Source organism: Oncorhynchus nerka, linkage group LG27 (assembly GCF_034236695.1).
Source record: "Oncorhynchus nerka isolate Pitt River linkage group LG27, Oner_Uvic_2.0, whole genome shotgun sequence".
Taxonomy (NCBI): domain Eukaryota; kingdom Metazoa; phylum Chordata; class Actinopteri; order Salmoniformes; family Salmonidae; genus Oncorhynchus; species Oncorhynchus nerka.
In genome coordinates, this window is record NC_088422.1 from 71021384 (window position 1) to 71049219 (window position 27836).

Sequence of the window (27836 nt, forward strand, 5' to 3'; positions counted from 1 at the left end):
AAGTGCATTTAAAGTTTGATTTGAATGGATTTAGTCATATTCTTTAACTTAGATTTTTGGTTGAGATGGAGATATGAATCCAACATATCTTCATTTGTAGACAAACTGAAATTAAAGCCAGAGTAAGTCAGTGGCACAGATGGAACTATCCAAGCAGAAGATACATCTCCTTCAAATGTTGATATCTGGTTGCGTGGACTACCAAACACAATTCAATATCACGTTTGAAATACAATGAATAAATAGTCTTTTAACTTGTCCACAAGTTAAAAAATGATATATTAGATTCATATCTCCAACTAAACAAAAAATAAAAGTTAAAGAATGTGTTTAAGCCAGTTGTTCAGATGGAGATATCCAAGCAGTACATACATCTCCATTAAATGTTGGTTTTTGGATGCATTGTCAACACAATTCAAAATGACTTTTGTAGTACAGCAAATAGACTAATGTTAAGGCTGTCTTACATACAAATGTAATGTTCAACCTTAAAATGAGTAACACATCCAAGGCCACATTTTGAGGTAACTATAACTAACATCCAAAGCCACATTTTGAGGTAACTATAACTAACATCCAAGGCCACATTTTGAGGTAACTATAACTATAAATGTCTTCTTATGTAATCATATAATGCTGCATAGGCGATCACAGGTCTGTGAAGATCTTCACAATTGCTGTAATAATCTGAACAATTTCTCGAACGTCATTGATCACTTGCACTATGTACTTTAATGTAATCTCAACTGCAATCCACCAAGGTCATTTGGTTCTGCTATTAGATGAAGCAGAGTGATAACACATTAATCTCTTGTACAAACAAAAAAATCAGACATTGTTTTTGCATTGGAATTTGGTTGTGATTTTAGATGGTTGAAAGCATAACGATAAGACATTGGAAATTCAACAATCTTTTTACTGTCTTTTTGAGTGGGTGAATTGTAATCTCATTAATCAATGTCTAAACCAAATATTTCTCAATTATCCACGTTGAAATGACATGGTGTGCCCAGTGGGATGTTGAGCATAAAACTATGTGGATTTTGAGGGAATGCCATGGAATAGCAGTAGCCTAGCCTGTATGATAATGTGACTCATGTGTTGTTAACTATTCATGTCTTATCATATTGACCCATTTTAATTTCATGAATCCATTTGATGTTAATGAGAATATTGTGTAGAGCCAACCACAGTCCTATTCTGAGAGTGTTGGGTTAGGGTTAGGCACTTAACCCTAGGCACTTATCAACAAACTCTCACCGTCTCATGTCAGAATTAGACATTCATCCATGTTTCCCAAACATCACATTTCTAAGTTGTTCCAAATGTCTAATTTCGAAGTATTAGTATTAGTATTGCCTGTTATGTTTAGGCATTAACTCAGAATGTTTGTTAGGGTTAAGTTTAGGCATCAACTCCGAATTCTTAAGGTTAGGCACCAACTCCAAATTGTTAAAGTAACTGTAAAGGTGTTGGGTTGGATTAAAAAATATATATCAAAACAACTCTATATAGCTGGATTCAAACATGCAACCTTTGAAACCAGTCACAGATGCTTACGAAACCTGATTGAAGGTAACATCGCTCACTGTTGCCCCTAGTGGACGTTTTTCACGTCATCTCAAAGATGGATGGATGTTGAATACTAACTTGTATCACGGGTGACCTGTCTGCACTGATATCAGGGGTGACTGCCTGCACGTATACCTGATACCTTACTTCAAACACCTATAGAGCAATGCTATTCAGATGATTCAATAGCCATTTATTTCATAGGGAATATAAATCCCCTCGAGGCTTTTGACCTTTAACACATTGGTATCATATAGGCTACCTTCTGATCAATCAAGTTGGCACCAAATGAAATTATAACTAGGTTCAGAGGGTGGCATGTTACTGTATTAGACCGAGTTGGAGTTGATGTTTTGTCCAACAGAGGGAGCTCAATGAACGGAGAATGAGTGGAGTGGTAGCGGGGAAGTGACACTGTCTACATGTATGTCTTATCTTCTGCTCCCTGTAGTCTTTTAAAAGGAGAGGCGACAGGTAGAAGATGGGATGTTTTGGTTGCATTAATCAATGTCACTTTTTCGTCTTTGTCGTCTTTGATGTGAAACAGACACGTTAGGAGTGTTGCCCATGCTGTGAAAAAAAGGGAGCTGTGGTGATGGAGAAAAAGCACCACTGCGGGGTATTTCAAAATTATACAACTCCGTCCACTTTTTAAAAATTCTGTCAGCCGCTTCTTGGATTGTCAATATATTCCCCTAGATAGATGTCCAACAACAGTAACCTATAGACTATTTTATAGATGTTCATCAATAAGTAGCCATTAGGTTGGAATAAATAAATAAAAATGGGATTATCCAATATTTTATTGCTAAAAGAAAAGCTAGCAAGAACATTGTATTTTAAGAAAATGAAATTCTACATTTAGGCCTTGTGGATTTCCTAGTAGGCTATAATTTAATGTAGCCTGTAGATGTATTATCAAAACATGGAATCACACGAGAGAGTTCAAATAAACTCACCCAACCAACATTATAAAGGATATACCTTGTATTTTAGGACGTAGAGATTACTCATGCCGGTATAAGAGCTTTGCTTCCAATCATTATTGATACATAAAAAAAATGTTTAAAAAAGTTTGACCCAATAGCAATAATGCGATGTCAGTCATTTTTGGTTTTATTAGTTAACTATTTTAGCCCAAAATTGTTATAGGCCTATCTTGAGATGTGAGCAATTGCCAAGTAGGCCTACCATCCCTCACGAGGTGTAAATATCCGTGTAATTCCTTTTATTTTTGAGACATTGCTTGAGCCGACTTAAATCGTTCAAATGTGTATTAGGAAGTTTGAAGTGAATGCTAACAGGGAATTATCACCACAGGAGAGAACCCTCTCATCAACAGACTAGGAAATAATAGTGATAGCTTTAAATCCACACTAAATAACATCTTAAGACCTTGTGGGGATGGTGTAACAGGTGAGTTGATGAAATGTGTGGCAAACGGACCTTATTCATAGACATCACACTTAAATATGACAAGTGTAGCTGAAGAATAAATACATGATGTCATTCGGGTTTGTTCTAAGTAGTCCAGCATCAGGATTCATTCTTATGCTTCTTATCACCTCCAATGGAAATAAGGTCACTGGTATTTCATTCATAGATTGAAGTGTTAGCTACAAAATAATTATCCGGGTACTTAAAAATACTCTATATATTTGCCTATTATAGACCCATATCTGGAGAGAAAAAAGTCCAGAATCTCTCTTTCACACAAGTCTCATATAAAGAAGGTTCGTTTACTTAAAGGCGCACGGTGGAGTCTTTACAGCAGAAAGTCTGTAGCATGTTGTTTTTATTAAAGACTCGTTTAAGGAATTGCTTTCACACTTACCATTTACCAAGGTGTTTAATTATCTCGTAAATACCACAAGCACCACTTCTTCAATTATAACATCTTACTCTGATCACATTTTGTATTAGTATATTCATTACAATATCTATAATGTAAGTCAGTGTGTTTAAACTGGGTCTATCTATTTAATACAGATATCGTGTCGATTTCAATGCGTTTCCTTTTGACTTATAACGAGAGACACTGTGATAAGTACTTTCCCTCCTCAACATGGATGGCTGGGTTCGTTTATGTAAATTAGGCTAGATTTTAATTCTATCAGGAGGACGGCCCTGTTCTCTACCCAATAAAAATGGACTGCGGCTGACACCTGGTTATAAACACAGGAAGGATTCCAAAGTCCTAATCAGAAATCAGTAGAAAAAAACGAAGACGCATCTGCAACAGACACACCGAGGCAGGCGCGATGACATCCAGTAAAATCGAACTCCCTGGTGAAGTGAAGACCGACGCCGATGCCGCTGCGCTCATGGCATCTCTCCAGCTGATGCCCTCGCCCGTGCCCAACGCGGATATCAAGTACACCAAGGTCTGTGAAACAACTTGAACTTTTACTCAGAGTCACATATTTTGTTCAATGTACCATATCTCTTCTCGTATGCAGAATATTTCCCCCCCAAATGTATTTGTCTGTAGATGATAGATAGCGCACATTTTTCGAAGTATGGAACTGCACAATTTAGGCAATGTCTTTCCCCACAGTACAGGTGATTGAGTCAGGTTTAAAATGTTCATTCAAGTTCTGGATTTACCGTCGTAAAATTTGTTTCAGATCTTTGCTCACATTCATTGCTCAACTCATAGCATAGAATACAGCTCATCAACATGTGGCGTACAGTATGTGTGAAACTTTTCTAAAAGTTATCACATACGGCCACATCGAGTGTCAACTCCAAGGCATGTTTGAATGATTAACAGCGCTGCCAACATAATTATATTGCACAGGTGGTTTTTATTTCACTTTTATATTCACCATGACTCATGTAGTCTGTATGTCATCTGCAGTGGCTACAATGAATAGTATTTATCACAGGTGACAGCAGTCATTTAGTAAAGGTCATTTTTTCAGATAGAATGTTGCCGTTATGCAATTCTGTCCAGATAGAATAAACGTCCCTTAACCTACCGTTATGTGATTGCTAATAATCGCATGTTATTAACTATTTATTGATTAGAAACATGATTCCCATGTATCTTATATCACTTGCATAACATTTGAAAAATTACCGTGTTGCTGTGATGAGTGTAGATTCATTCACACCTATAATTTCAAAATACGGTTGAATTGAAAATATTCACTTTGGAAGATATTGTTGTTGTTGCAAAAATCCATGGTTTGGTCTGATATACATTTTATAGCCATATTATAATATTTTATGTTAAGTGTGCTTTTTTTGTTTCAAAATATGTATTTAAACTAATTTTATTCAACCTCCTCATAAAATGAGGAGGATTTTGGTTTCTTTGCCTGCTGTAATAAGCAATTTAGCTGGTTTCAGAACGCCTTAGGCATGTTGTAAATTCTATTAATTTCACTGTGATTCAGAGTAAGTTATTAGATTCACGGAATTAATTGCAAAGTCTTGGTGCTCTAGTCCATTATTGTCCTTAGAAGTCCGATTGACTCTTCTGACCTCATGCAAAATTAGCAAGAACACCCAATGAAATGTGAAGAAGACCTATTTCAATCACAAGTCTAATATTTCCTACATATTTTATTTTTATGTGTACACTATAGCCTATAAATTCTATTTGAATGGTATTTCAATTTATTTTTGTGCGTTTACACTTGTGCTTCGTTATTATGGGCTCTGTGGGCGTTTAATTAGGCCTACACAGCAATTAGCAGGAATCAGACTCCAAGGGCTTCCTCTGAAAGTGTCATATTTTTGGTCATTATTGTTTACACATTTTATGCTTGCATTTTGAGGATTACATTAATGAGAATAATATAGGCCCTGTGATGTTAGTATAGGCTATTTTTAAACTTCCCTTTATTTAATGCTAGTATACACTTAATCAAATCACTAGGACCTGACTGTAGAGTCACCATCTGAACATGTATAATATGTGGATGTTTGTCTGTTTGCTATAGCATGGTCGCTTCTGCAGTTTGAAATCCAATGCTTTTATTGCCATGAGTGTGAGTAAAGGGCACTCCTTATTGAGGAGAGCTCCATAACAGCGCAATATGTAAGTACAGTGTTATGATCAGTATTAGCCTCACACCTCGTTGTTGTAAGTTCAAAGGGCACTTCGCTGAGGCAACAAGCAACTTACAGTGGTCTACTCGCCATAAGAGGAGAGCTGGTTTAGCATGCCTGCCTGATGTGCACAGTCATGCTATCAGCTCTGCTTCCCTCTCTCCCTCTCTCTACCTCCCTAATGCTTAGTATTATTTAAAAGAATGCACGCAAAGGGTGGAATGTATAGGAGACCCTTTAGGGAGCGCAGGCCTTGGTGAATTAACCCCCAGGAATTTGAATCCTCCAGTCCCTGTTGGTTTGGTGGACATGGGGGGCAGGAGATCACTGATTTATGGCCACCCCTGACGCAGGCGCTCCTCTCCTCACACCCTGTTCATGTTCTATCCACCCCACCGCCTGCCTGCCAGGGGGAGAATGAACACTGCGAGCAGGGTCCTTAGCTAGGAGAGAGCTGGCCTTCTGGACTGTGGGCGCATGCTCTCTGTGTAGCCCTACGCATTCTTCCACTCCTTGTAGGCTAGTTGTGTGATGTGCCTCTGCCTTTTGCAGCCAGATGTCCAGTAGAGAGCTGAGAATGAACATGCTTGTAACGAAGCTCCTTACACTCAGGGTTAGAATTGTTTCCTTGGTCTCACATGAGTTTGAGTATGTTGATGTTTTTTCTACTTACTGTAAAACATGATCATTGATAAGTGAATATGAATACACTTTGAGATAGTCACCATGACTGGGCATGCATTCTTTTCAGTCAACAGTTTTGTTTTGCACACGAAGGTTACCAATAGTGTGTCCCTGAAGATATGCCCATAGTATGTTTAGCACCAACAGTGACTGTAGAGAGGTGTGAGATAGAGAGGTGTCATCTCCATAGACGTTTTGCCCCTTGTCCCTTTCACTGAGCCATGAACTGTTTGCCGTCAAAGAGACATTTGTGTGAACGTGTCAGTTAAGCTATCTCCCTCCCTGCGTGGGATTGTGCAGATCAGTGAGACTTTTCAAGGTCTGCTCAGGTCTCCCTTTGCTTTGTTATAAAAAACAAATCTCCCTTTTTCACACCCCCGCTCTCCTGCAGCTACAGCCGTAAAAAGAGGGTGCTCGGGTCTCGGTTCCTCCATCCACCCTACCCCCACTTCACCATAGCTTGTGGCCTGAAACCAGCTGGGTAGTAAGACACTAAGCTAGTATAAAAACATAGCATTTTAATGGTCACAGGAGAGTCAGCTTTAGAGCTCTCCGTCTGTGAGGTAGTCCGCAGGGCTGATAGCACCACGAAGGAAGCCATAAATTAGCCTACCCTGATGGGCATTTATTGATGATTTGAGCTTTTTGCAGAGCGGGGAGAGAGAGGAGAAGGATCAACTGTGTGGTGTATAGTTAATGAATGGAGACAGAGCCAGTGTTAGCAGGGTTTTAGTGAGTGATTTCTCTGGCCCGGGTGGCTTCTCACACCGCTCAATGATTAGGAGTCGTTAAACCAGACACCTAGAAGAATAAATCTTTAGAGATGGAGAGAAGGAGAATTTCTGGCACATTCTCCTTCAAGTTGTTGAGAGAGACACCTGGAAATGCAAAGTTGAGTTCACAAAAGGTGTTTGAATTGATACTTATTGTGTATGACACTTAATAATGTTTGAACGGCCAAGGTTATAGACATTTTTTCTCTCATTGTTTACTACAAAACTGTTATGCAAGGATTCCTCATTGTCAGCAGGACATAAGTAACTGAAGTTAATGTTAACTGGAGTCATTGTAGCACGATTGTAGTTCAGTGTACTAATACAGATGTAGGATCTTTTGATTTGAGAAAATAATCCTGCAGCAACAGGAGATGTGAATTATTATGTGGTTTATAATTCATGGACATTTTTGTCAGGGTTGATACATTTTTCATAAGGGAAAATCAAGTCGAACATTTCAAAGTGGATATTACAAACTTCAGAAGCCTTTCAAAACCTCAAATACACCACAAGTTTTACATTTCCTGCATTGCAATTCTCCTGCAACAGGGTGCTCAAATTAAGATCCTACACCTGTAAACATACATAGACTGTGGGGAATGAGGACTGTAAAATCAGTGAATCCTGGTACAGGAATTTGGACCGTAATCCAAATAGGGTTTAATTTTGAACTGTGTCAAATGCATTGAAAACAGGAATAGCTATTCATATGCAACCTTCACAATGTTCAAACATACCAGACTTTAACTAGACGCAGTTGCCTTGCTCATTACATAGCTTCCCAATATAAATCATGGCTATTATTTTCCAGATTGGCTTAAGTTAACTCATTGTGCAATTGCTGACACTTTTGGCCCTAATAGGAACCTATAACCTGTCTATTGAAGCGAGGAAGAGTTTTGTAAACTAATCTGTGAGGAGAGGTCCAGTCAGTCAGTGTGGATGAATGGAAGAGGCCCCATCAATCCGTCACTGATTGAGATAGTACAGATGAAGGCTGGGGCTCCCCAATGCTAGGTGCTGTCCACTGGGCTGTAAATTCTGGGCCTGTCTCACAGTGTGGGTCAGTGACCTGCCTTGCCAGAACCTGACCTGCACTTCTGGACTTTTTCACTTCAAAACCACCATCTTACTGCGATGAACATCAAACAAACCCCAAGGTGGAGGACACTGGGAGACTGAATGATTTATCACAACTAGCACAGCGAGTGTTCTCTTTTTCTTCTTCTTCTCTCTCTCTCCGATTCCCTCTCTTTCTCGTTTCACACTCTCCCCCCTTCTTTCTCTAAGGCGCACAGTCACAAAAGTAGTTATACACATCCCTGGTTGTGACAGGGTGAGCTTGCGGTACCATGAATATGTATGTCGGTGTGAAATGGCTGTTTGTGCAGTGGGTGTAAATTTAAATTATCATCTGAGCAGAGGCGTCAACATCGCGTCGCCTGTCTCTTAATCACTCTTTAAGGAAGTCTGGTGACAGGGAGGTTATCCCATTAACTTCTATACCTTAAGTCTTCAGGCCGGTTGACATGGAACATGTAAATCCTTATGGTGTCATTGTGAAAAACTGCTGGCTCCATAAATCCTCTGATATCCATAAAAAACTCTCCCCTCTAGAGAGTCTTAGATACACAGAGAGCAGAAGTCTGCCAGACATGAAGTCATAGTCACCAGGCCCCAGTCACCCCTTATCACTAGTGGATCACTGTAGTTATATTCTACCCAGATGACATTTATTTGTGTTATTTCTCCCACTGACAGAATGTAGTGGAAGCATAGAATATTATATTCTTACATCAATGTAATAATTTGATCATTTGAACCCTTAGAAAAGTATGGTTAAGTATTTCAGTCTTAAAGGCTTATGCTCTTTATGAAAATCTGGGATTTGATATCCACAATATTATTTTATGAAATTAGGCTATTTCTTTAACACATATATTTATTTAATTAGGATAAATGTTATGTTTGAAATCTACACAGATGATACAGCTGATTGAAAGACAAACTCAGTGTACCTCAGTGAAAATGTCAATCTCAGACTCTGTAGACATTGGCACCACATGGCTGCTTAGAAGAGGCTGTGCTGCCCAACTTCAACTCCCACATCTTCCATCCATTTGAACAAATGACAATTCATATTCAAACACAGTTTCCTATTGAATTTCTATTTTTCTATTTTCTCTTGTTAAGGAGTGAGGGGGAAAAGATGAAACTTTCTCACCACACACACAGTCAAGACAAAGATGTTTGCCAGTCGGTGACAGCGGGGTCGTCCCCTCCACACCCAGTAGAGCAGGGTGGCATTGTCTCCGGGTGTGTGAATGGAAAACATGAAAGTTCTTTGGTGTCAGGAAGACTGGGGAAAAACACCAACTGGGCTCCAGTTTCACATGCCCTCCCCTCGCTTGTAACAGTAGTAATTATAAATGTCTTGAAACAGATCCAGAAAACAGAATGGAAATAGAGGTCCTGTGATAGGAAAGGATATGAAACTTCCTGTGCAGACGAAAGCTGCAGGTGCCCTGATCAGCATACGTCTGGCTGTGGAATCTTGGCCTGTTGTGTATAAACATATATGTATGTATGTTTTTTACTCTCTCCTGCCTCCCGAAAATGGACGAGAAATGAGTCCCATTAAATATTCCTTAAGCGTGTGAGCCATGAGAAGACGCTAGAGGCCAAACAGATGTTTTGCTGGCTGCAGTGAGTACTTTGGCATCCCCTGCCTGCCCTCACTCCCTAGTGCAGTTGTGGAGCAGCCTCCAGAGAGAGCCCAGTGGCAGATGAGAAATGGATCAGCAGGACTGCGCTTTGACTTCACTGAACTGACAGAACATTACTCTTTAGTTTCTCAATGTCTGCTGATTGCACATGTATTCCCAGGGGACTCCGCTGTATATCTACCTTTTGCTTGGTCGAGATGATAACCACCTAGTCCCATTGCATTGAGAGCATGTTGTAGATAAGCAGAGCATATTTTCATGTTGAAATGTTGTGCCCTTTACAGTGAATAATAGAGCCACGCTGATGTGATCAGAAACGTGTATTCTGTAGCCCTTATGTTCGTCGTTGGCTTCATGCGCGCATGTCTCATCATTTCATCAGCCAAACAGACAAGTACTGTCAGCACTGTGAGATTGACAGTTTTAACAGAAAAACATGGGGGTTGCTAAATGTTTGCAGCTGTCCTGTGGCCCATGCATAAAGTGTTAACCTATCTGCAGACTGTCCAGTTCCCATCCACGCCAGGCAGTTCTCTCTCTCTCTCTGTGTTGTAGGAGGATCAGATGTCACGGCTGCACCGGGAGCATAAACTCTGCCAACTTTCTGTAATACCAAAATGGCCTGCGTGTTTACCAAATAATAAGAAACCACACAGCTTGAAGCAGTTCCTTGTAAACACAAATCGATTGATTTCATTCAGTGTAAAGGTTCTCTGCATTTTTAGCAATTGTCTTCATGTTGGTGTACTGTGAGAGGTCTGGATCCCACCACTTGTTTTCTTGCCTAGTTGCACAATACACACAACATATAGCTTTCTCATATCAGTTATCATCTTAAAACAGGTTTTGGGACTGACATACAGTACCAGTCAAAAGTTTGGACACACCTACTCATTCTAGGGGGTTTCTTTATTTTCACTATTTTCTACATTGTAGAATAATAGTAAATACATCAAAACTATGAAATAACATATATGGAATCATGTAGTAACCAAAAAAGTGTTAAACAAAACAAAATATATTTTAGATTCTTTAAAGTAGGCACCCTTTGCATTGATGACAGCTTTGCACACTCTTGGTATTCTCTCAGCCAGCTTCACCTGGAATGCTTTTCCAATAGTCTTAAAGGAGTTCCCACATATGCTGAGCACTTGTTGGCTGCTTTTCCTTCACTGTGCGGTCCAACTCATCCCAAACCATCAATTGGTTTGAGGTCGGGTGATTGTGGAGGCCAGGTCATCTGATGCAGCACTCCATCACTCTCCTTCTTGATCAAATAGCCCTTACACAGCCTGGAGGTGTGTTGGGTCATTGTCCTATTGAAAAACACATGATAGTCCCACTGAGCGCAAACCAGATGGGGTGGAGTATCGCTGCAGAATGCTGTGGTAGCCATACTGGCTAAGTGTGCCTTGACAGTGTCACGAGTAAAACACCCCCACACCATCACACCTCCACCTCCATCCTTCACGGTGGGAACCACACATGCAGAGATCATCCGTTCACCTACTCTGCGTCTCACAAAGACACTGAGGTTGGAACCAAAAATCCAAAATTTGGATTCATCAGACCAAAGGACAGATTTCCACTGGTCTAATGTCCATTGCTCGTGTTTCTTGGCCCAAGCAAGTGTCTTTTTCTTATTGGTGTCCTTTAGTAGTAGTTTCTTTGCAGCAAATTGACCATGAAAGCCTGATTCACAGTCTCCTGTTGAACTGTTGATGTTGAGATGTGTGTGTTACTTGAACTCTGTGAAGCATTTATTTGGGCTGCAATTTCTGAGGCTGGTAACTCTGCAGCAGAGGTAACTCTGGGTCTTCCTTTCCTGTGGCAGTCCTCATGAGATCCAGTTTCATCATAGCACTTGATGTTTTTTTGCGACTGCACTTGAAGAAACTTTCAAAGTTCTTGAAATGTTCCATATTGACTGACCTTCATGTCTTTAAGTAATGGTGGACTGTCATTTCTCTTTACTTATCTGAGCTGTTCTTGCCGTAATATGGACTTGGTCTTTTACCAAATACGGATATCTTCTGTATATTACCCCTACCTTGTCACAACACAACTGATTGGCTCAAAGAAATTCCACAAATTAACTTTTAACAAGGCACACCTGTTAATTGAAATGCATTCCAGGTGACTACCTCATGAATCAGGTTGAGTAAATGCCAAGAGTGTGCAAAGCTATCATCAAGGCAAAGGGTGGCTACTCTGAATAATCTAAAATCTAAAATATATTTTGATTTGTTTAACATTTTTTTGCTTACTACATGATTTGGTATGTGTTATTTCATATTTTTGATGCCTTCACTATTATTCTACAATGTAGAAAATCGTAAAACTTTTGACTAGTACTGTAGCAGTTATTTTATTCAATTTGCTAGACTTGATTGGGGCTAAGACATGGTCAATTTATTTATAGTGGCTCATTATCAAATGCAGTGAGTACTTATATGGGAATAAGGATTTGTATACAAATGAAACCGCCATGTGTGGTGAGAGCAAGGACACCACGGGGGGATGGGAAAAACAAAAAGAAAACACATCATTTCAAAATTTGCACTTTTGCTCTTGAGTTTCCATCATTGTTTTTTTCCCTTAGTTTCTAAATGAACCTAAAAGCAATTTTAAGAAACGTTGAGAGTTGATTTAGTGTTCAGCCTTGTCGTCTTAATCAACTCTCTGAATGGGACGAGACAAAAGTCTAACAGCCCCCTGAGCCCCGAGACGGCCGAGCCAAACGGTGGCTGATGGTTGTCCTTTTCTAGCCATGATTTAGATGGCGGCCTGGTCCACTGTTCCCCTGTTTTATCCCCTCTCCTTCGGCGGTGCCTTGTGAGAGGGGTTACGCCGTGCATAAAGCTACCCACGGACTGCATTCTTGCTCAGACTGTCAGGGCTTTCAGGGGGCTCCCCTGATTTAGGGCGTTCCACTACAGTGGCCCCTATAAATTTTAAAACTAATTCCGTGCTCTATAGGGCTTTCTGTTTTTGTAGCAGGCCCTCAGCTCCTCGTCGTCACTGACACTTTTATGAAGTGCTCTTAATGAGAGTCAGATTAAAGGTGGCCCCCGATGGAAGGCGCCTGAGAACACTTGGTTTGGATAGGCTGGGAGAGAACTCACTGACAAGGCTGGGCTGTGGCTGGGAGAGAACTCACTGACAAGGCTGGGCTGTGGCTGGGAGAGAACTCACTGAGAAGGTTGAGCTGTGGCCGGGAGAGAGTCCACTAATAAAGACTGGGTTGTGGATGGGAGAGAGCCCACTGGGGGCCTGTGTTGATTCTGCTGTCTGAAATGGCTGTGGGCCCACTTTGTGTGCTGTGCTTAGATGTGTTGGACGAGGACCCTCAGTGGGCCTGTTTCTATCTGTTGTGTGTGTGAGGAAGCGTTCAGGGCAGGCTAATGCAGATTCATTGAAGTGGTGTACAAGGCTGTATGGTATGGCCCACAGAGTGGTACAGGCAGATACCGAACACCTAAAACACTCAAACATGAGTTATTCATGTGCAAGGTTCTTCTTGTAAAGCAGCCAACTGCAGGAGAGAGTGAGTGGAAGGGAGTGAGAGTGATGTCTGTGTGCTGAGTCTTCAATGGTTTCCAAGCACGCTGGCATTTTATACCTGCCCTAAAGTAAACACTCCTCACAGTTTACAGCCAATTAAATTGTACTTAAGCCTCTAAGTTTACATTGGTAACCATGTTGTAGAGCTAGAGAGGCCTGGGCCAGCGGGACACTTGAACCCTGCTTTCAGTTCTGCTCTTAGTGTATCTTTTCTCCCTCTCAAATAAAAGTATGGTAAGAGCAGATGTGTATACAGGAGGATTTAAGCCAGCAGATGTTTTCTTAACACCCCATCTATCAGACAGACTGACATCAATTAAAAACAGTGTCTGAGGAGGCGCTGTGATAGACCCAAACATGTCAATAAGCCAACGGGACTGAGACAGCTTCTATTTACCTTACTCTTACATAAGACATCCGTCACATTTGTATGATCAAATCACACCAGTTTGTTGTTTAAATTTTTTTTTTTTAAGCCCACATGACTGTTATTAAACACATTCACTCAGGCCAATTCCTCGAGATATGTCCCATTTCTGTTTTTCGTCTAAACATATATTTTTCTTTGGGTCTTTATCGAGCTTGAAAAGAGTCCATTTGGAATCCCAGGTGGTTGGTTAACGGACGGCTTGCTTTAACGCATCTCAGAAACCAAGTGTGGCCTGTGTTTTATGATCTCATAAACGAGCAGCGATGTTGTGAAACGTGTGTCTCTCTCTGTGTGTGTGTGTATATATGTGTATGTGTGTGTGTGTGTGAGAGATTGAGGGGGTGTCTAGTGTCTGATAGGGATTTATCTCTCCCCCACCTCTTTGTCTGGATGTTGGAGTACTCCCCAGAGAGCCATGCCGGGCAGGCAGGAATCTCTGTCCACATTTTCACAGATTCTTCCCTTTACCTCCTTCCCTCCCTCCCTCCCTGCCTGCCTGCCTCCCTCCCTCCCTCCCTTACACAAGAACTGAGACGCACTGGTAGGAGCCAGGCTCACTCTCACTAGACTGTTTTATCAAGAACTACAATTAGTTACTGAATAGATTATTGGTTTATTTGCGCCACGGTAACAATATAACACACAATGCCAATGATTCACTTTGGACATCAACCTTCCAATTATGCTCCCTCTCAAACTGATCCCAATAATCGAATCATAAAACACATCATGTTTTTGAACAGCATATTTCTAATTTGATCAGATAAATACTTCTGTCTTGATTGTGTGTTGAGAAAACTGCACAAGTATAATGTTATACCAGGGCCCCCGTGCCTCTTTAGAGCAGGAATGGCTGAATAGGCTCTGGAGAGAAACAGAGCTGCTCCTAGAACCAGATTGTCCCTCTCACATGGGCCTCTCCATCCTGTGCACTGAACGCTGCATCTTTTCTCCCTGCAGATTTTCATCAACAATGAGTGGCAAGACTCTGTGAGCGGAAAGACCTTCCCAGTCTACAACCCAGCCAGCGGAGAGCAGATCTGTGAGGTCCAAGAAGCAGAGAAGGTATTGTAGAAAATAAAAACAAATCTGTAGTTTCTGCATTCCCCATATCTTATATTTTAAGAAATGAAAACACAGGTATTTCCCTTGGAGTGTTTGAGGATTAGATGTTTGTTATACAGAGCTATGCTTGGGTTTTCCACACGTGTTTCCTACCACCTCTGCCCTGGCACACCCTCCTTCATGCATTGTCCATGTGTGAGTTATGTGTCCAAAAAATAAGGAAAGCAAACGGGTTGGGAGTTTAGTCTAATGTGGTTTGGTTCTCTGGCTCGGCAGTTCCTCCTCTCCTTCCCTAAATCAGCACCTCTGTGTGGAATAACTGAAGCAGAACAAGCCTTAAACATGCTAATGGAAGATCCATTAAGTATCATACGGAATAGACAGACACATTTGATTTGTCTCAGTGGAGGTGGAGAAACACCTGTTAACTGGATTAGGTTCTATCATTAAACCGTGTACTGGGTACGGTTTCTCTGTTCCTCTACCGCAGGCTGATTCATTTCATTAAACTGTTTCTCTTCTACAGGCTGATGTGGACAAGGCGGTGCAGGCGGCCCGGCTGGCCTTCACCCTTGGTTCAGTGTGGCGGAGGATGGATGCGTCAGAAAGGGGTAGACTGCTGGCTAAACTGGCTGACCTGGTGGAGAGGGACAGTGCCTATCTAGCAGTGAGTTTACCATAGTGCTCAAAGTCCAGATCCCGGACTTCTTCGTTTTAGCAACATGCTCAAAGAAACATACACTATACAGTGCCTTAGGAACATTTTCAGATCCCTTGACTTTTTTCACATTTTGCTAACGTTACAGCCTTATTCTAAAATGGATTAAATAAATAAAAATCTTTAGCAATCTACACACAGTACCCCATAATGACAAAGCAGAAACAGGTTTTGAGAAATTTTTGCTAATTTAAAAAATAATAATAATTTATATTTATTTACATAAATATTCAGACCCTTTGCTATGAGACTCGAAATTGAACTCAGGTGAATCTTGTTTCCATTGATCATCCTTGAGATGTTTCTACAACTTGATTGGAGTCCACCTGTGGTAAATTCAATTGATTGGAAATTATTTGGAAAATTACACACCTGTCTATATAAGGTCCCATAGTTTACAGTGCATGCCAGAGCAAAAAGTTTGGAAGCACCAAGACTCTTCCTAGAGCTGGCCGCATGGCCAAACTGAGCAATTGGGGGAGAAGGGCCTTGGTCAGGGAGGTGACCAAGAACCCGATGGTCATTCTGACAGAGCTCTAGAGTTCCTCTGTGGAGATTGGAGAACCTCTGAATGTCCTTGAGTGGCCCAGCCTGAGCTCAGACTTGAATCCAATCGAACATCTCTGGAGAGACCTGAAAATAGCTGTGTAGCAACGCTCCCCATCCAACCTGACAGAGCTTGAGAGGATCTGCAGAGAAGAATGGGAGAAACTCCCCAAATAAAGGTGTGCCAAGCTTGTAGCGTCATACCCAAGACTCGAGGCTGTAATTGCTGACAAAGGTGCTTCAACAAAGTACTGAGTAAAGGGTCTGAATATTTATGTAAATTTGCAAAAATGTCTAAAAACCTGTTTTGGGTTTACAGAATACGGCTGTAACCTAGCAAAATGTGGAAAAAGTCAAGGGGTCTTAATACTTTCAGAAGGAACTGTATATACACAAGTATGTGGATACCCCTTCAAATTAGTGGATTCGGCTATTTCAGTCACACCTGTTGCTGACAGGTGTATAAAATTGGGCACACAGTCATGCAGTCTCAATAGTCAGACATTGGCACTAGAATGGCCTTACTGACGAGCTCAGTGACTTTCAACGTGGCACCGTCACAGGATGCCATCTTTTCAACAAGTCAGTTCGTCAACTTTCTTCCCTGCTGGAGCTACCGCAGTCAACTGTAGGTGCTGTTATTGTGAAGTGGAAACCTCTAAAAGCAACAACGGCTCAGCCGCAAAGTCGTAGGCCACACAAGCTCACAGAACGTGACCTCTTGAGTGCTAAAGCGTGTATCGAGTAAAAATAGTGAGTCCTCGTTTGCAACACTCACTGCCGAGTTCCGAACTGCCTCTGGATGCAACGTCAACACAATAACTGTTCGTCGGGAACTTCATGAAGTGGTTTTCCATGGCCAAGCAGCCGCACACAAGCCTAAGATCACCATGCACAATGCCTAGTGTCTGCTGGAGTGGTGTAAAGCTCACCGCCATTGGACTCTGGAGCAGTGGAAACGCGTTCTCTGGAGTGATGAATCAAGATTCACCATCTGGCAGTCCAACGGACAAATCTGGGTTTGGCAGATGCCAAGAGAACGCTACCTGCCCAAATGCATAGTGCCAACTGTAACATTTGGTGGATGAGGAATAATGGTCTGGGGCTGTTTTTCATGGTTCAGGCTATGCCCCTTAGTTACACTGAAGGGAAAAATTAACTACAGCATACAGTGAGATTCTACATGATTCTGTTTCCAACTTGGTGGCAAAAGTTTGGGGAAGGCTCTTCCTGTTTCAGTATGACAATGCCCCAGTGCACAAAGCGAGGTCCATACAGAAATAGTTTGTCAAGATTAGTGCAGAAGAACTTGACTGACCCGCACAGAGTCCTGACCTCAATCCCATCGAACACCTTTGGGATGAATTGAAACGCCGACTGCGAGCCAGGCCGAATAGTCCAACACCCAACCTCACTAATGCTCTTGTGGCTGAATGGAAGCAAGTCCCGGCAGCAATGCTCCAACATCTAGTGGAAAGCCTTCCACGAAGAGTGGATGCTGTTATAGCAGCAAAGGGAGGAGCAACTCCATATTAATGGCCATGTAATGTACCACGGAAGATCAGAGAAGGATCTTCATAATACCAGACCCCCTTAAAATATAAATGTGTACATTTTTTACTGTAAATAATAATACTAATAATAATAACTTGATTCTTTTTGGCACCTTTCTAGACATCCTATGTCACTTTACATTAACATAGATGTTTTCAATTTAAAGCATGTGCTTCCAATAATTAATATTTAAAAACAATTCTTTTAAACAAACGTTTTGTGAAAGAGACATGTCAAAACAAGGGGACTGTTTTAAAAGATGCCGGAGAAAAGCACTACGTTTTTGCCCATGTGGTTATAATAGTGTTAAATCAACCTAATAACCCTAAGACTTAAAGGATGATTTATAACTTATAGGCACTGTAGCATGATGTTATTTTAGTATCACGTTTCCCCCCAGAGATAATGTTAAGACCCACTGTTTCTTGGAAAAAACAAAAAGACAAAGATTGTGTTTTAATATATATTTCTCTCCAGACTATAGAGTCCATGGACAGTGGGAAGCCTTTCCTGCCCACCCTGTTTGTGGACCTCCAGGGAACCATAAAGACGCTCAGATACTATGCTGGATACGCAGACAAGATCCATGGAACGTCCATTCCAATGGGTAAGTCTATTCCAACTCAGGCTTCCTGACTGTACGTTATGTAGCCAAAAGCACATTGAATTCTTATTCTCTTCAATTTCAACAACCTAGAACCCAGGCAGAATGTTACAGGTCAGAGGTATGTGGTGGATGCCAGTGCCAGGTGAAGACTAGTTAGCTAGCAGCAGATAAGCGGAGCACCAGGCTTCTCTCTGGGGGCCTGCGGGACAGGAGATAGGCTGTGCTGAGGGCACAGAGGTGATGTAAGGGTAAACATGGCTGCTCCCTGGCCAGTTGTAAATCTGAGCCTTAATGGTCGCCCTCCTGTTGAGACTGCCACCAGTGGAGCCCAGTGACAGGACTAAAGAGCGAGGGCCGCTGGCTGTTCTGCCTAATTTAGCCATTTGAAAACGTTGCAACGGGGGGGTCTATAGGAGTTAGGACAGCCACTCCGCAGCTCTGTCATAGAGCAGCCATTAGCTAGGCGAGGGGTTGGGTGGGCTGGGGTGGTGTTGGGGTAGTAGTTGGTTCTCAGGGACCCACCTGAGGACCAGATGTGGTCTGGTCATTGAGGGCCTGGCATTAGGGAGTCTATATAAGTCATCCACACTCTTTTAATAGGCATGTTAAGTCATTGTTTAGTAGCCAAGAAAACAAAGGACCTAAGAAAGCAGTACTAGTACTGACAACCTCCTGAGACTAGCACTGTGGTCTGGTCGCTCTTCAAGCCCCTCCTGTGTTTCTTCACCAAATCCAGCCAGTCCTCAGCTAGTTCAGAATTTGGCTTGAGCACTATTCCAATGTGCAGCAGTGTTACAGAACAAACAAATAGACCTGTTTCTGTGGCCTGGATGATGTTGAGATGTCAGCGATGTTCTTATCTTGGCCACCAGGGAAGATGAAGCACTTGGCCAGTCCACCCTTGGGCCTTAGTTCCAGGTCCAAGCTCCTCCTCCTCCTCCTCTCTGGAGCAATGTTTCATCAGCTGAAGCCTTAGCCATCCTGTTCTCATGAACATCACATAACTCTATTGTAATAAACACTGTTCAGTTTTCTACCACTCAATAGCGATTGTTATTACTACTGTTGTAGGGAACGAATAAACATGGCACACCCTCAACATGTATCTCCCTTTACTCTGGTAATGTAAGAGGAATGAAACTCTCCTTCCAACTTAACACCCACTGCTTTCTCCTGACTTTAAACAGTGACACGTATCATTTTGCTCAATGTAGCATAACAAAAGAATGGTACTGTGTGATGTATTGCCTTTTTAGATCAAGATGAATTGTGTTGGTAAAAAGCACAAGGACACCTGGTGTTTTGATGTGTCATCCGGTCACTGCTCTGCTAATGTCTCATACATGCTCATTTCCCAAACCCAGCTTGAGCAGAAGATAGTAACAAGCCTTGTTCTTGTGTGTTCCTCTACAGATGGAGACTATCTTACGTTCACTAGACACGAGCCCATAGGAGTGTGTGGACAGATCATCCCTGTGAGTGTGCCAGTTTGTTTTCTATTCAGATGGCTTGTCTCAGAGTACAAATCAAACAGTCAATCTCCCACATCTGCAAAGCTTCCCACTCAATATGCAGTGAGAGTTGGATAGAAGGAAAGGTGTTGGGATGGTGGTGGTTGTGAGGTCTGGGACAGAGGCAGCCCTTTTGTTAAAACATATTGTGCAGGTTCCTGGAAGTCTCTGAAGTGCCTATCAGTGAGTGTATATTTGGGTAAATCTGTTGGCAGGCTGAGAAAAAGACTGTGTCAGGTCAGTATAAGCTCAGAGAGAGAGAGAAGGGAGGAGGAAGGGGGAGAGAGAAAGAGGGGGGGCATTATGAAAGAGACTAGGGATAGGAGGACAGAAGTAAGAACAGAACATTGATTGTGCAAGAGCTTGAGGAAGCGTGTGTGGGTCTGTGCTGAGGCCTACTGGGGTTCAGTGTAAAGTAGAAATAACACCCTCCTGTGCAGTACCATGACACGTTCTAAGTACTGCATATGTGTTGCAATTTCCTTGTTTTCTCAGTGATGTGGGAAGAGAATAGATAGGGCGAGAGAACATTTCCTGTCATGACTATGTTGGGCAAGTGAAAGTGAGAGTCTATGAGTGAGTAAGCGACGGAATGTGTGGGAGAGCAGGGAGAGCAGTGATGAGTTATTGAGTATGAGTGAGCGCCCTTTGTCAAGAGTCTGATGTCCTGTGTGTGTGTGTGTGGGGGGTGTTTATGTCTACAGTGGAACTTCCCACTGATGATGACTGCGTGGAAGCTAGGTCCAGCACTGGCCTGTGGGAACACGGTGGTCCTGAAGCCTGCTGAGCAGACCCCCCTCACCTGCCTGTACATCGGATCTCTGGTCAAAGAGGTACTGTACAGCACAATCACCACAGTAACCCAATCCTTAGAGCCTCTTTATCCACATCCTCCATGTCTTCTCTCTGTGTTCGGCCTCTCCCCTTCACTGATACAGTGTGTCTCTCTCGCCTCTTGTCTTTTTGATGTTCTGTCCATTCTCTCTGGTCTGCTGGTAGGGAGGTTGGGTTGGGTCCGGATTCCCCCACACTGCCTGTGGTTTTGCTTGGCTCTCCTGTCCTCTCCTCTTAAGCTTGTTTCCTCTCATATTGTTTTGACAGGCCGGGTTTCCACCGGGAGTCGTCAATATTTTGCCAGGATTCGGGCCAACGGCAGGAGCTGCGATAGCTTCGCACATGGGCATAGACAAAGTGGCTTTCACAGGATCAACTGAGGTAATTTCCCTGAACAAAACGATTGACGGATAATCCACTGTCCCTATTGCTTTCTTTAGTGACACAGTGGCCAACATGTGCAGAGCAGCAGTGATGGAGGGCTGGGTAATTAGGGGACATTGGGTTCCTGTATTGAAGTCTAAATGACAAACAAATGGGGGCTTACATAAGTTGTGTGCCCTGTCATTACTTCTCACCACAGGGGGATCAGAGGTGAGCAGTCTGCTGCTGGACTTACCATACCACACACACACACACACACACACACACACACACACACACACACACACACACACACACACACACACACACACACATATACACTGTACACTGTACACTGTACACTGTACACTGTACACACACACACACACACACACACACACACACACACACACACACACACACACACACACACATATATATATACACTGTACACTGTACACACACACACACACACACACACACACACACACACACACACACACACACACACACACACACACACACACACACACACACACACACATATATATATATATACACTGTACACTGTACACTGTACACTGTACACTGTACACACACACACACACACACACATCTACACACACACACACACACACACCATAGACATACTGTACATATACTGACATACATAGACCAGTCACAGACAAACTGGCTCATAAGTGTCCCAGCCAGTGTAGTGACAACCTGCTACTGTACCTTACAGACATTGAGTTGTCTATCAGGTCCCTAGGAAAAACAGCTGCCTTCATAGTGGAAAAATGTTGATGGAAAACTAGGAATGATCAAGGGCACACCGTGTTAGGCAGTGAGCATTAGGAGATGTTGTGGTTGGATTGCATTCCTCCGTCTTGTGTGATCAGTCAGAATGACAACCAGTTCCATTCATGTAGATCATTTTATAAACATCTGTTATTGCTAACCACAAATGCACCCCCTCAGGCAGTAAGAGCACGTACAGTAATCTTAACATAATTATGAAGTGCCATATATCGATGGATTTTATATGTTTTGAAATGACCTGTGTACATTTCACGTGTATCTGTCGTAAATGAAACAGGGTTTTGTAGTGTTTAGAGAAGCCCTAGAGTTTATAGTGTCTTTGCTTTGACTCTGGAGATCTGTTTGGAGAGAAAGGGAGGAGAGTGACTGTTTGTGTGTGGTATTCAGCACCCACCAACACTGCTACGCATGTGCAGACATAATAGATTGCTCTTGGTGATAAGGGGACAAACAGAAACACTGTAACCAAAGCAAACTCACATACTATGGAGAAAAATATTTATTTAAATTGTGTGGTTGAATCAAATCCAGGCCTTTATGGAGAATATACAGGATTTGTTCATTTGCATTTTCTTTTTTACATCAATGTTGCAACATCTCTGTCAAGCACTGTAAGGATGACAAAGACTCAGATGTCTAAATCATCTGAACGGTTAATAATGAGAATCTGAATGCAGTAATAAAGTTAATGAGAGTGAATAGGGTTTCAATTGATCCTCAGAGTCCATTCATGCAGCCCGAACTTAAGTCATTTAATAATTTGATCAATGCTCCATTACCTAACCAATGAACATCCACAGGGCTTTCTCCACCATCACTGTACATGCTACCAGGCAGCACACACATACGAGCCTTCCTCTTTTTTAAACTTTTTTTTAACCATCGGCGGTTACAGAACATTTCCCTAAAAAGTGGCCAGTTGTCTTTAACTGCTTTCTCTGTTGTTGTTTCCTGTGATCTGGAGTCAATTACAGAGTGGATGAAGCGCTGTTGTGAGAGAATGTAGATGCCCAGACTGTGAGTCACCTTGGGTTTCAGTCACACCGGGCGAGAGGGGACAGTGGACACAGCATCCTCTGAGAGGCTGGAGGGGGTAGAGGGGTGAATGGGTAGAGGCTTTTAGGGGGGTGTGTTTTCAGGTGGCCATTGCGTCAGGGGTGCCTCATCCTTGTACTCTCACACACACACCGGACTGTGACTCTCCGCAGTAGCGGCCCAAGTGGGAGCCAGCCCAGCGTGTCTCCTTTACACTTCAGTGAATGCACGCTAACGTCATGTTAGTCAGCACCCCTTGAGCCCCGCCATCAAAGACAGGGACAGCCAGGACAGCTTTAGAGACCGTGCTGCCTGCCTGCTGCCTGACTGCCAGAGGAAGGTTTGTCCTGCTGTCCCTATCACCCAGCTGATCTACCACTCCAACCAGAACACTCAGCAGGCTGCCCTGCTCATTTCCTTACACAGAATAACGCAGTATGGCAATATTGGGAAAGGGAGACATTCCAGTGCTAAACATTGTTCGTGCGAAGAGATGAGGCATCATTCTTTTCCACTGGGGGGGGGGGGGGGGGGTCTCAGATGTGTTTTTTCCTCCTCCCTTGACTCCCTCTATATTCTCCCAGCGCTGGTCTTCTCTCTATCTCCTGGAAAATAAAATAATGTGTGTCAGTGACTCCTGGGTGGACAGGAAGTGTGCTTGTTAGTTTATGGTTATGAATGCTGCTCGCTCACTTTCTCAGGCTTGTCTCTATGTAATAAGGGTATATCTCATCTCATGGTGTTGAGAAATATTGTTGGGGTCAATACAATACATCAGTATAATAAGAGCAGCTGGGCAGACTCAGATACTCGCAAGGGATTCATTTTCACTGAGAGCTCACGCCATGCATTACTAGAGAACCACTGTTTTTACACGTCTCCACTGTGTGAGTCTGGAGGGAGACGGGAAAGGGCTGTGGAATTCAGCAGTATTTGGATAATGGTGAGAGCAGCACTTTTGATGAGGGAGAAATTGTGAACAGAGAATTTCGAAAGGAAAGCTCTTGCTGCTATTTCATAAACACTCCCAACTCCTCAGATCATCCTCAACATTCAGCGCTGCCAGCCAGGGCAGTGTAGGCCCACGTCGCACCAAACAGGCATCACTTTACAACTTTTCACAGTTAGGTACTTCAATTTGCCACAAGCCCAGGCAGCTGCTGCCATCCACACAACCTGTGGTTGCTTCTTCCTGAGCTTGATTAAACAAGAGATGCTGTTCGCTGCTGAAACATCACTTTATTTTCCTGCTGAAGCCTCCCAGAACCTGTAATAGATATTTTGGCTGTGTGTTTGGCACACTTGTGTTTCAGCGGGCCCAGTGGTGCGTCCCTTGTTTTGGGCCTAACCAACCTGCTAAGCTATTTAATGGCTGCATCCATTTAGTGATCCGGCCACAGGTCTGCTTGTGTCTGCGTGAGTAAACTAAACCCAAGCCCTGGTTCCTCCACAGGTCTGCTTGTGTCTGCGTGAGTAAACTAAACCCAAGCCCTGGTTCCTCCCCAGGTCTGCTTGTGTCTGCGTGAGTAAACTAAACCCAAGCCCTGGTTCCTCCCCAGGTCTGCTTGTGTCTGCGTGAGTAAACTAAACCCAAGCCCTGTTTCCTCCCCAGGTCTGCTTGTGTCTGCGTGAGTAAACTAAACCCAAGCCCTGTTTCCTCCCCAGGTCTGCTTGTGTCTGCGTGAGTAAAATAAACCCAAGCCCTGGTTCCTCCCCAGGTCTGCTTGTGTCTGCGTGAGTAAACTAAACCCAAGCCCTGGTTCCTCCCCAGGTCTGCTTGTGTCTGCGTGAGTAAACTAAACCCAAGCCCTGGTTCCTCCCCAGATCTGCTTGTGTCTGCGTGAGTAAACTAAACCCAAGCCCTGTTTCCTCCCCAGGTCGGCAAGCTGATCCAAGAAGCAGCTGGGAAGAGTAATTTGAAGAGAGTAACGCTGGAGCTAGGAGGAAAGAATCCCAACATTATTTTTGCAGACGCTGATTGTAAGTTTGATGACACTGTTTTATTAGTTCCTCCTGTTTCCCCATAGGTGGTCGTCCAGATGGACGCAGGGGTTCCCTATGTGGCATCACCTGATTTGAAAATGGGGTCGCGAGAGAAACGGTGATATAAAATATGCGCTAGATTGGGGTTGTAATTAACAGAGTCGTTTCAGTTTTTTCCCCGACAAATTTGGCTCTATCTTTTGAAGCTTTTAAGCTGCCAAAAAATATTATGAGCCCGTCACTGTTTCCCTCCACAATGCCCACAAGTCGTCCAGGACTCATTAGAACAGAGTGGACAATACCAAGCAATAAATCAGACTGGGGGGAAAAGAACATCATCAATGATGAAGTTCTTCTCTACACAGAAGATCATACAAAATGAATGCCTGATGATCTTCTGAACTTTTCAATATCTTTCTACTGCATTTCAGTAACTTTAAACCATACTTCCTTCAGATTGAAATACTGTCAAAAGCACTGTCAGGCTGATTTGTAATAGACTGTCACAGACCCGATTTCAAAAATGATTTTTTAAATGATTTTTTTTTTTACATGGTGGGGTCGCGAAAATATTTTGATATCAAAATGGGGTCGCAGGACAAAAAAGTTTGGGAACCCCTGCCTTAAAGACATTGTCTTGATAGAAGGTTGAGTGGGAATATTTACAATGTTTTGTCCAATAATTTAGTCTGACATGCAAAATGAGACAGCGGATGTGTCCACATGGAGTGAGAGCGCTGGCATCTTCAAAAGCTTCCGCTGGGCTTCACAGGGCTGTGAAAACCAATGGATGGATGGCTCTCATGTTAGCTCTAAGTGTCTCACAGAACTGGGGATGCCAGGGCTTTCAAATGCTTTCAGCAGCCGCGAGAGGGGCTCCCCAAGGCCCGTAAATCAGGGGAATGGAACCTGCCGCGGCCGCCTGCATCAGCCCGAGACCCATAAATCACTGGGCTCCGTTAACCCCTTGCGTGCCACGGCAGGGGCCTGTCTCTCAGGTGTCAGATAGCAAATGCACAGCACAGAGAATAGCTGGACAGTGGTAGAAAACATTCTGACCATGATTGGAAAATATATTTTGTGCATTTGTAGTGTATGTGCCTTAATGATATTCACTTTTAATTCATGTAATTTATAAGAACCATATGGAATTTCATCAACATTTTTCAATATGTTATAATATTCTACCACATACCACTAAAATGAACTGTATACTGAGCCCCCCTTTTCCTCTTCTTCCTTTTCCTCAGTGGATCTAGCTGTGGAGCAGGCCCACCAGGGAGTGTTCTTCAATGCAGGCCAGTGCTGCACTGCAGGCTCTCGTATCTTCGTGGAAGAGCCCATCTATGAGGAGTTTGTGCGCAGGAGTGTGGAGAGGGCCAAGAGGAGGACAGTAGGAAGCCCCTTCGATCCCACCACGGAGCAGGGTCCACAGGTGAGGATAGAGGGCCATAGACCCTGCAAGGGAGGGGGGAGTCAAACAATACCCTCTATGACAAAACATATCAGCTATCGACTCTATGTGCATGACCAAATATAATGTATTTTATTTACTGTATGTTAAATATACTCCTTTGGCTTTCCTTCTTGCTTCCTCCTTTTTCTCCTCTCCTCTCCTCTCCTCTCCTCTCCTCTCCTCTCCTCTCCTCTCCCTCCTCTCCTCTCCTCTCCTCTCCTCTCCTCTCCTCTCCTCTCCTCTCCTCTCCTCTCCTCTCCTCTCCCCGTCTCTCTCTTAATCCAGATCAGCCAGGAGCAGCAGAGCCGCGTGCTGGAGTTTATTCAAAGTGGCATCAGTGAGGGAGCCAGGCTGGAGTGTGGAGGCAAAGCCCTGGGCCTGAAAGGATTCTTCATCGAGCCCACTGTCTTCTCCAATGTCAAAGATGACATGCGCATCGCAAAAGAGGAGGTACTGACTGGTACACTGACTGACTGGTACACTGAATGACTGATACAAATTATGACTACAACTCCCAGTATGACTGAAACACAGTATGACTTTCCATGCCCTATGATTTTACGGAAGGTGGTTTCCAAATAAGTTAAATAAGTCTATTAATGGCCTTGCCCCCCACACACTTAATGGTGTGACTAAGCAAGGATGTCATCATGGAATGTTTCAACATGTCATCTTACACATACTGCTGACTGTCCACTCCAGATCTTTGGACCAGTTCAGCAGATCATGAAGTTCAAGACTATTGATGAGGTGATTGAAAGGGCCAACAACACAGAGTACGGCCTGGTGGCAGCTGTGTTCACCAGCGATATCACCAAAGCCATGACCATCTCCACAGCCATGCAGGCTGGCACCGTCTGGTAAGACCCTCTCATCATCATAACTATCTATGTGTCCCTGGTTAACCCCATAGATCGTATAAAAGGTTGACTCATATTACTGTAGCTTTTTAAACGATAGCTCATACAGTATTCAACTACACTCCCCTCAGCATGCTCTTCATTTAACCAGTCTTGACAGCATTACCATTCAACACGATTATTAAACAATGCAGAAGAATCAAAGCTGATGTTTGATGTATGTTTTGTGTATTTAGGATAAACTGTTTCAATGCCCTGAGCACGCAGTGTCCATTTGGAGGATATAAAATGTCTGGCAACGGGCGTGAATTGTAAGTATTATTTTCTGGTTCCTAGACCACTGTCTGAAAGTGTTTGACTAAAGCCAAGCAAGTATTCCTGTAAACTGTGTGCTTACGATAGAAAAAAGCTTGGTTGCAAAATATTCCTAAATGAAGTGTTGTACACAATAAGCTTGCTACAGTTCATTAGAAATCTGTTTCAACTGACATTGTGTGTGTATGTTTGCAGGGGGGATTGTGGCCTGAAGGAATACTCAGAGGTGAAGACCATCACCATAAAGATCTCAGCTAAGAACTCCTAAGGCGGCCGGCCACACTACATGTAGTGGAAGAGGACTTCCTCTGAGGCGCACCACTGACCCTCTGGGTGTCTGTCTGTGGTGGTAAAAC

General features: G+C 43.0%; 1 protein-coding gene across 1 annotated transcript; it reads left to right on the plus strand.

Annotated features, from left to right (window-relative positions):
• Positions 1 to 3746: 3746 nt before the first annotated feature.
• Positions 3747 to 27836, plus strand: LOC115112272 (retinal dehydrogenase 2-like). The gene is made up of 13 exons (XM_065011954.1): positions 3747 to 3956; positions 14772 to 14876; positions 15403 to 15543; positions 18172 to 18301; positions 19715 to 19776; positions 20517 to 20645; positions 20914 to 21027; positions 24744 to 24846; positions 26100 to 26284; positions 26591 to 26755; positions 27008 to 27165; positions 27402 to 27476; positions 27676 to 27836. Exons 1-13 carry the CDS (start codon positions 3834 to 3836, stop codon positions 27746 to 27748), a joined length of 1563 nt encoding a protein of 520 aa, XP_064868026.1. The 5' UTR covers positions 3747 to 3833; the 3' UTR covers positions 27749 to 27836.

Coding starts and splice junctions, on each gene's coding strand:
- LOC115112272 (XM_065011954.1), top strand. CDS start 3,834: ATGACATCCAGTAAAATCGAACTCCCTGGTGAAGTGAAGACCGACGCC. Junction 3,957..14,771: donor CGGATATCAAGTACACCAAG/GTCTGTGAAACA, acceptor TTCTCCCTGCAG/ATTTTCATCAACAATGAGTG. Junction 27,477..27,675: donor TCTGGCAACGGGCGTGAATT/GTAAGTATTATT, acceptor GTATGTTTGCAG/GGGGGATTGTGGCCTGAAGG.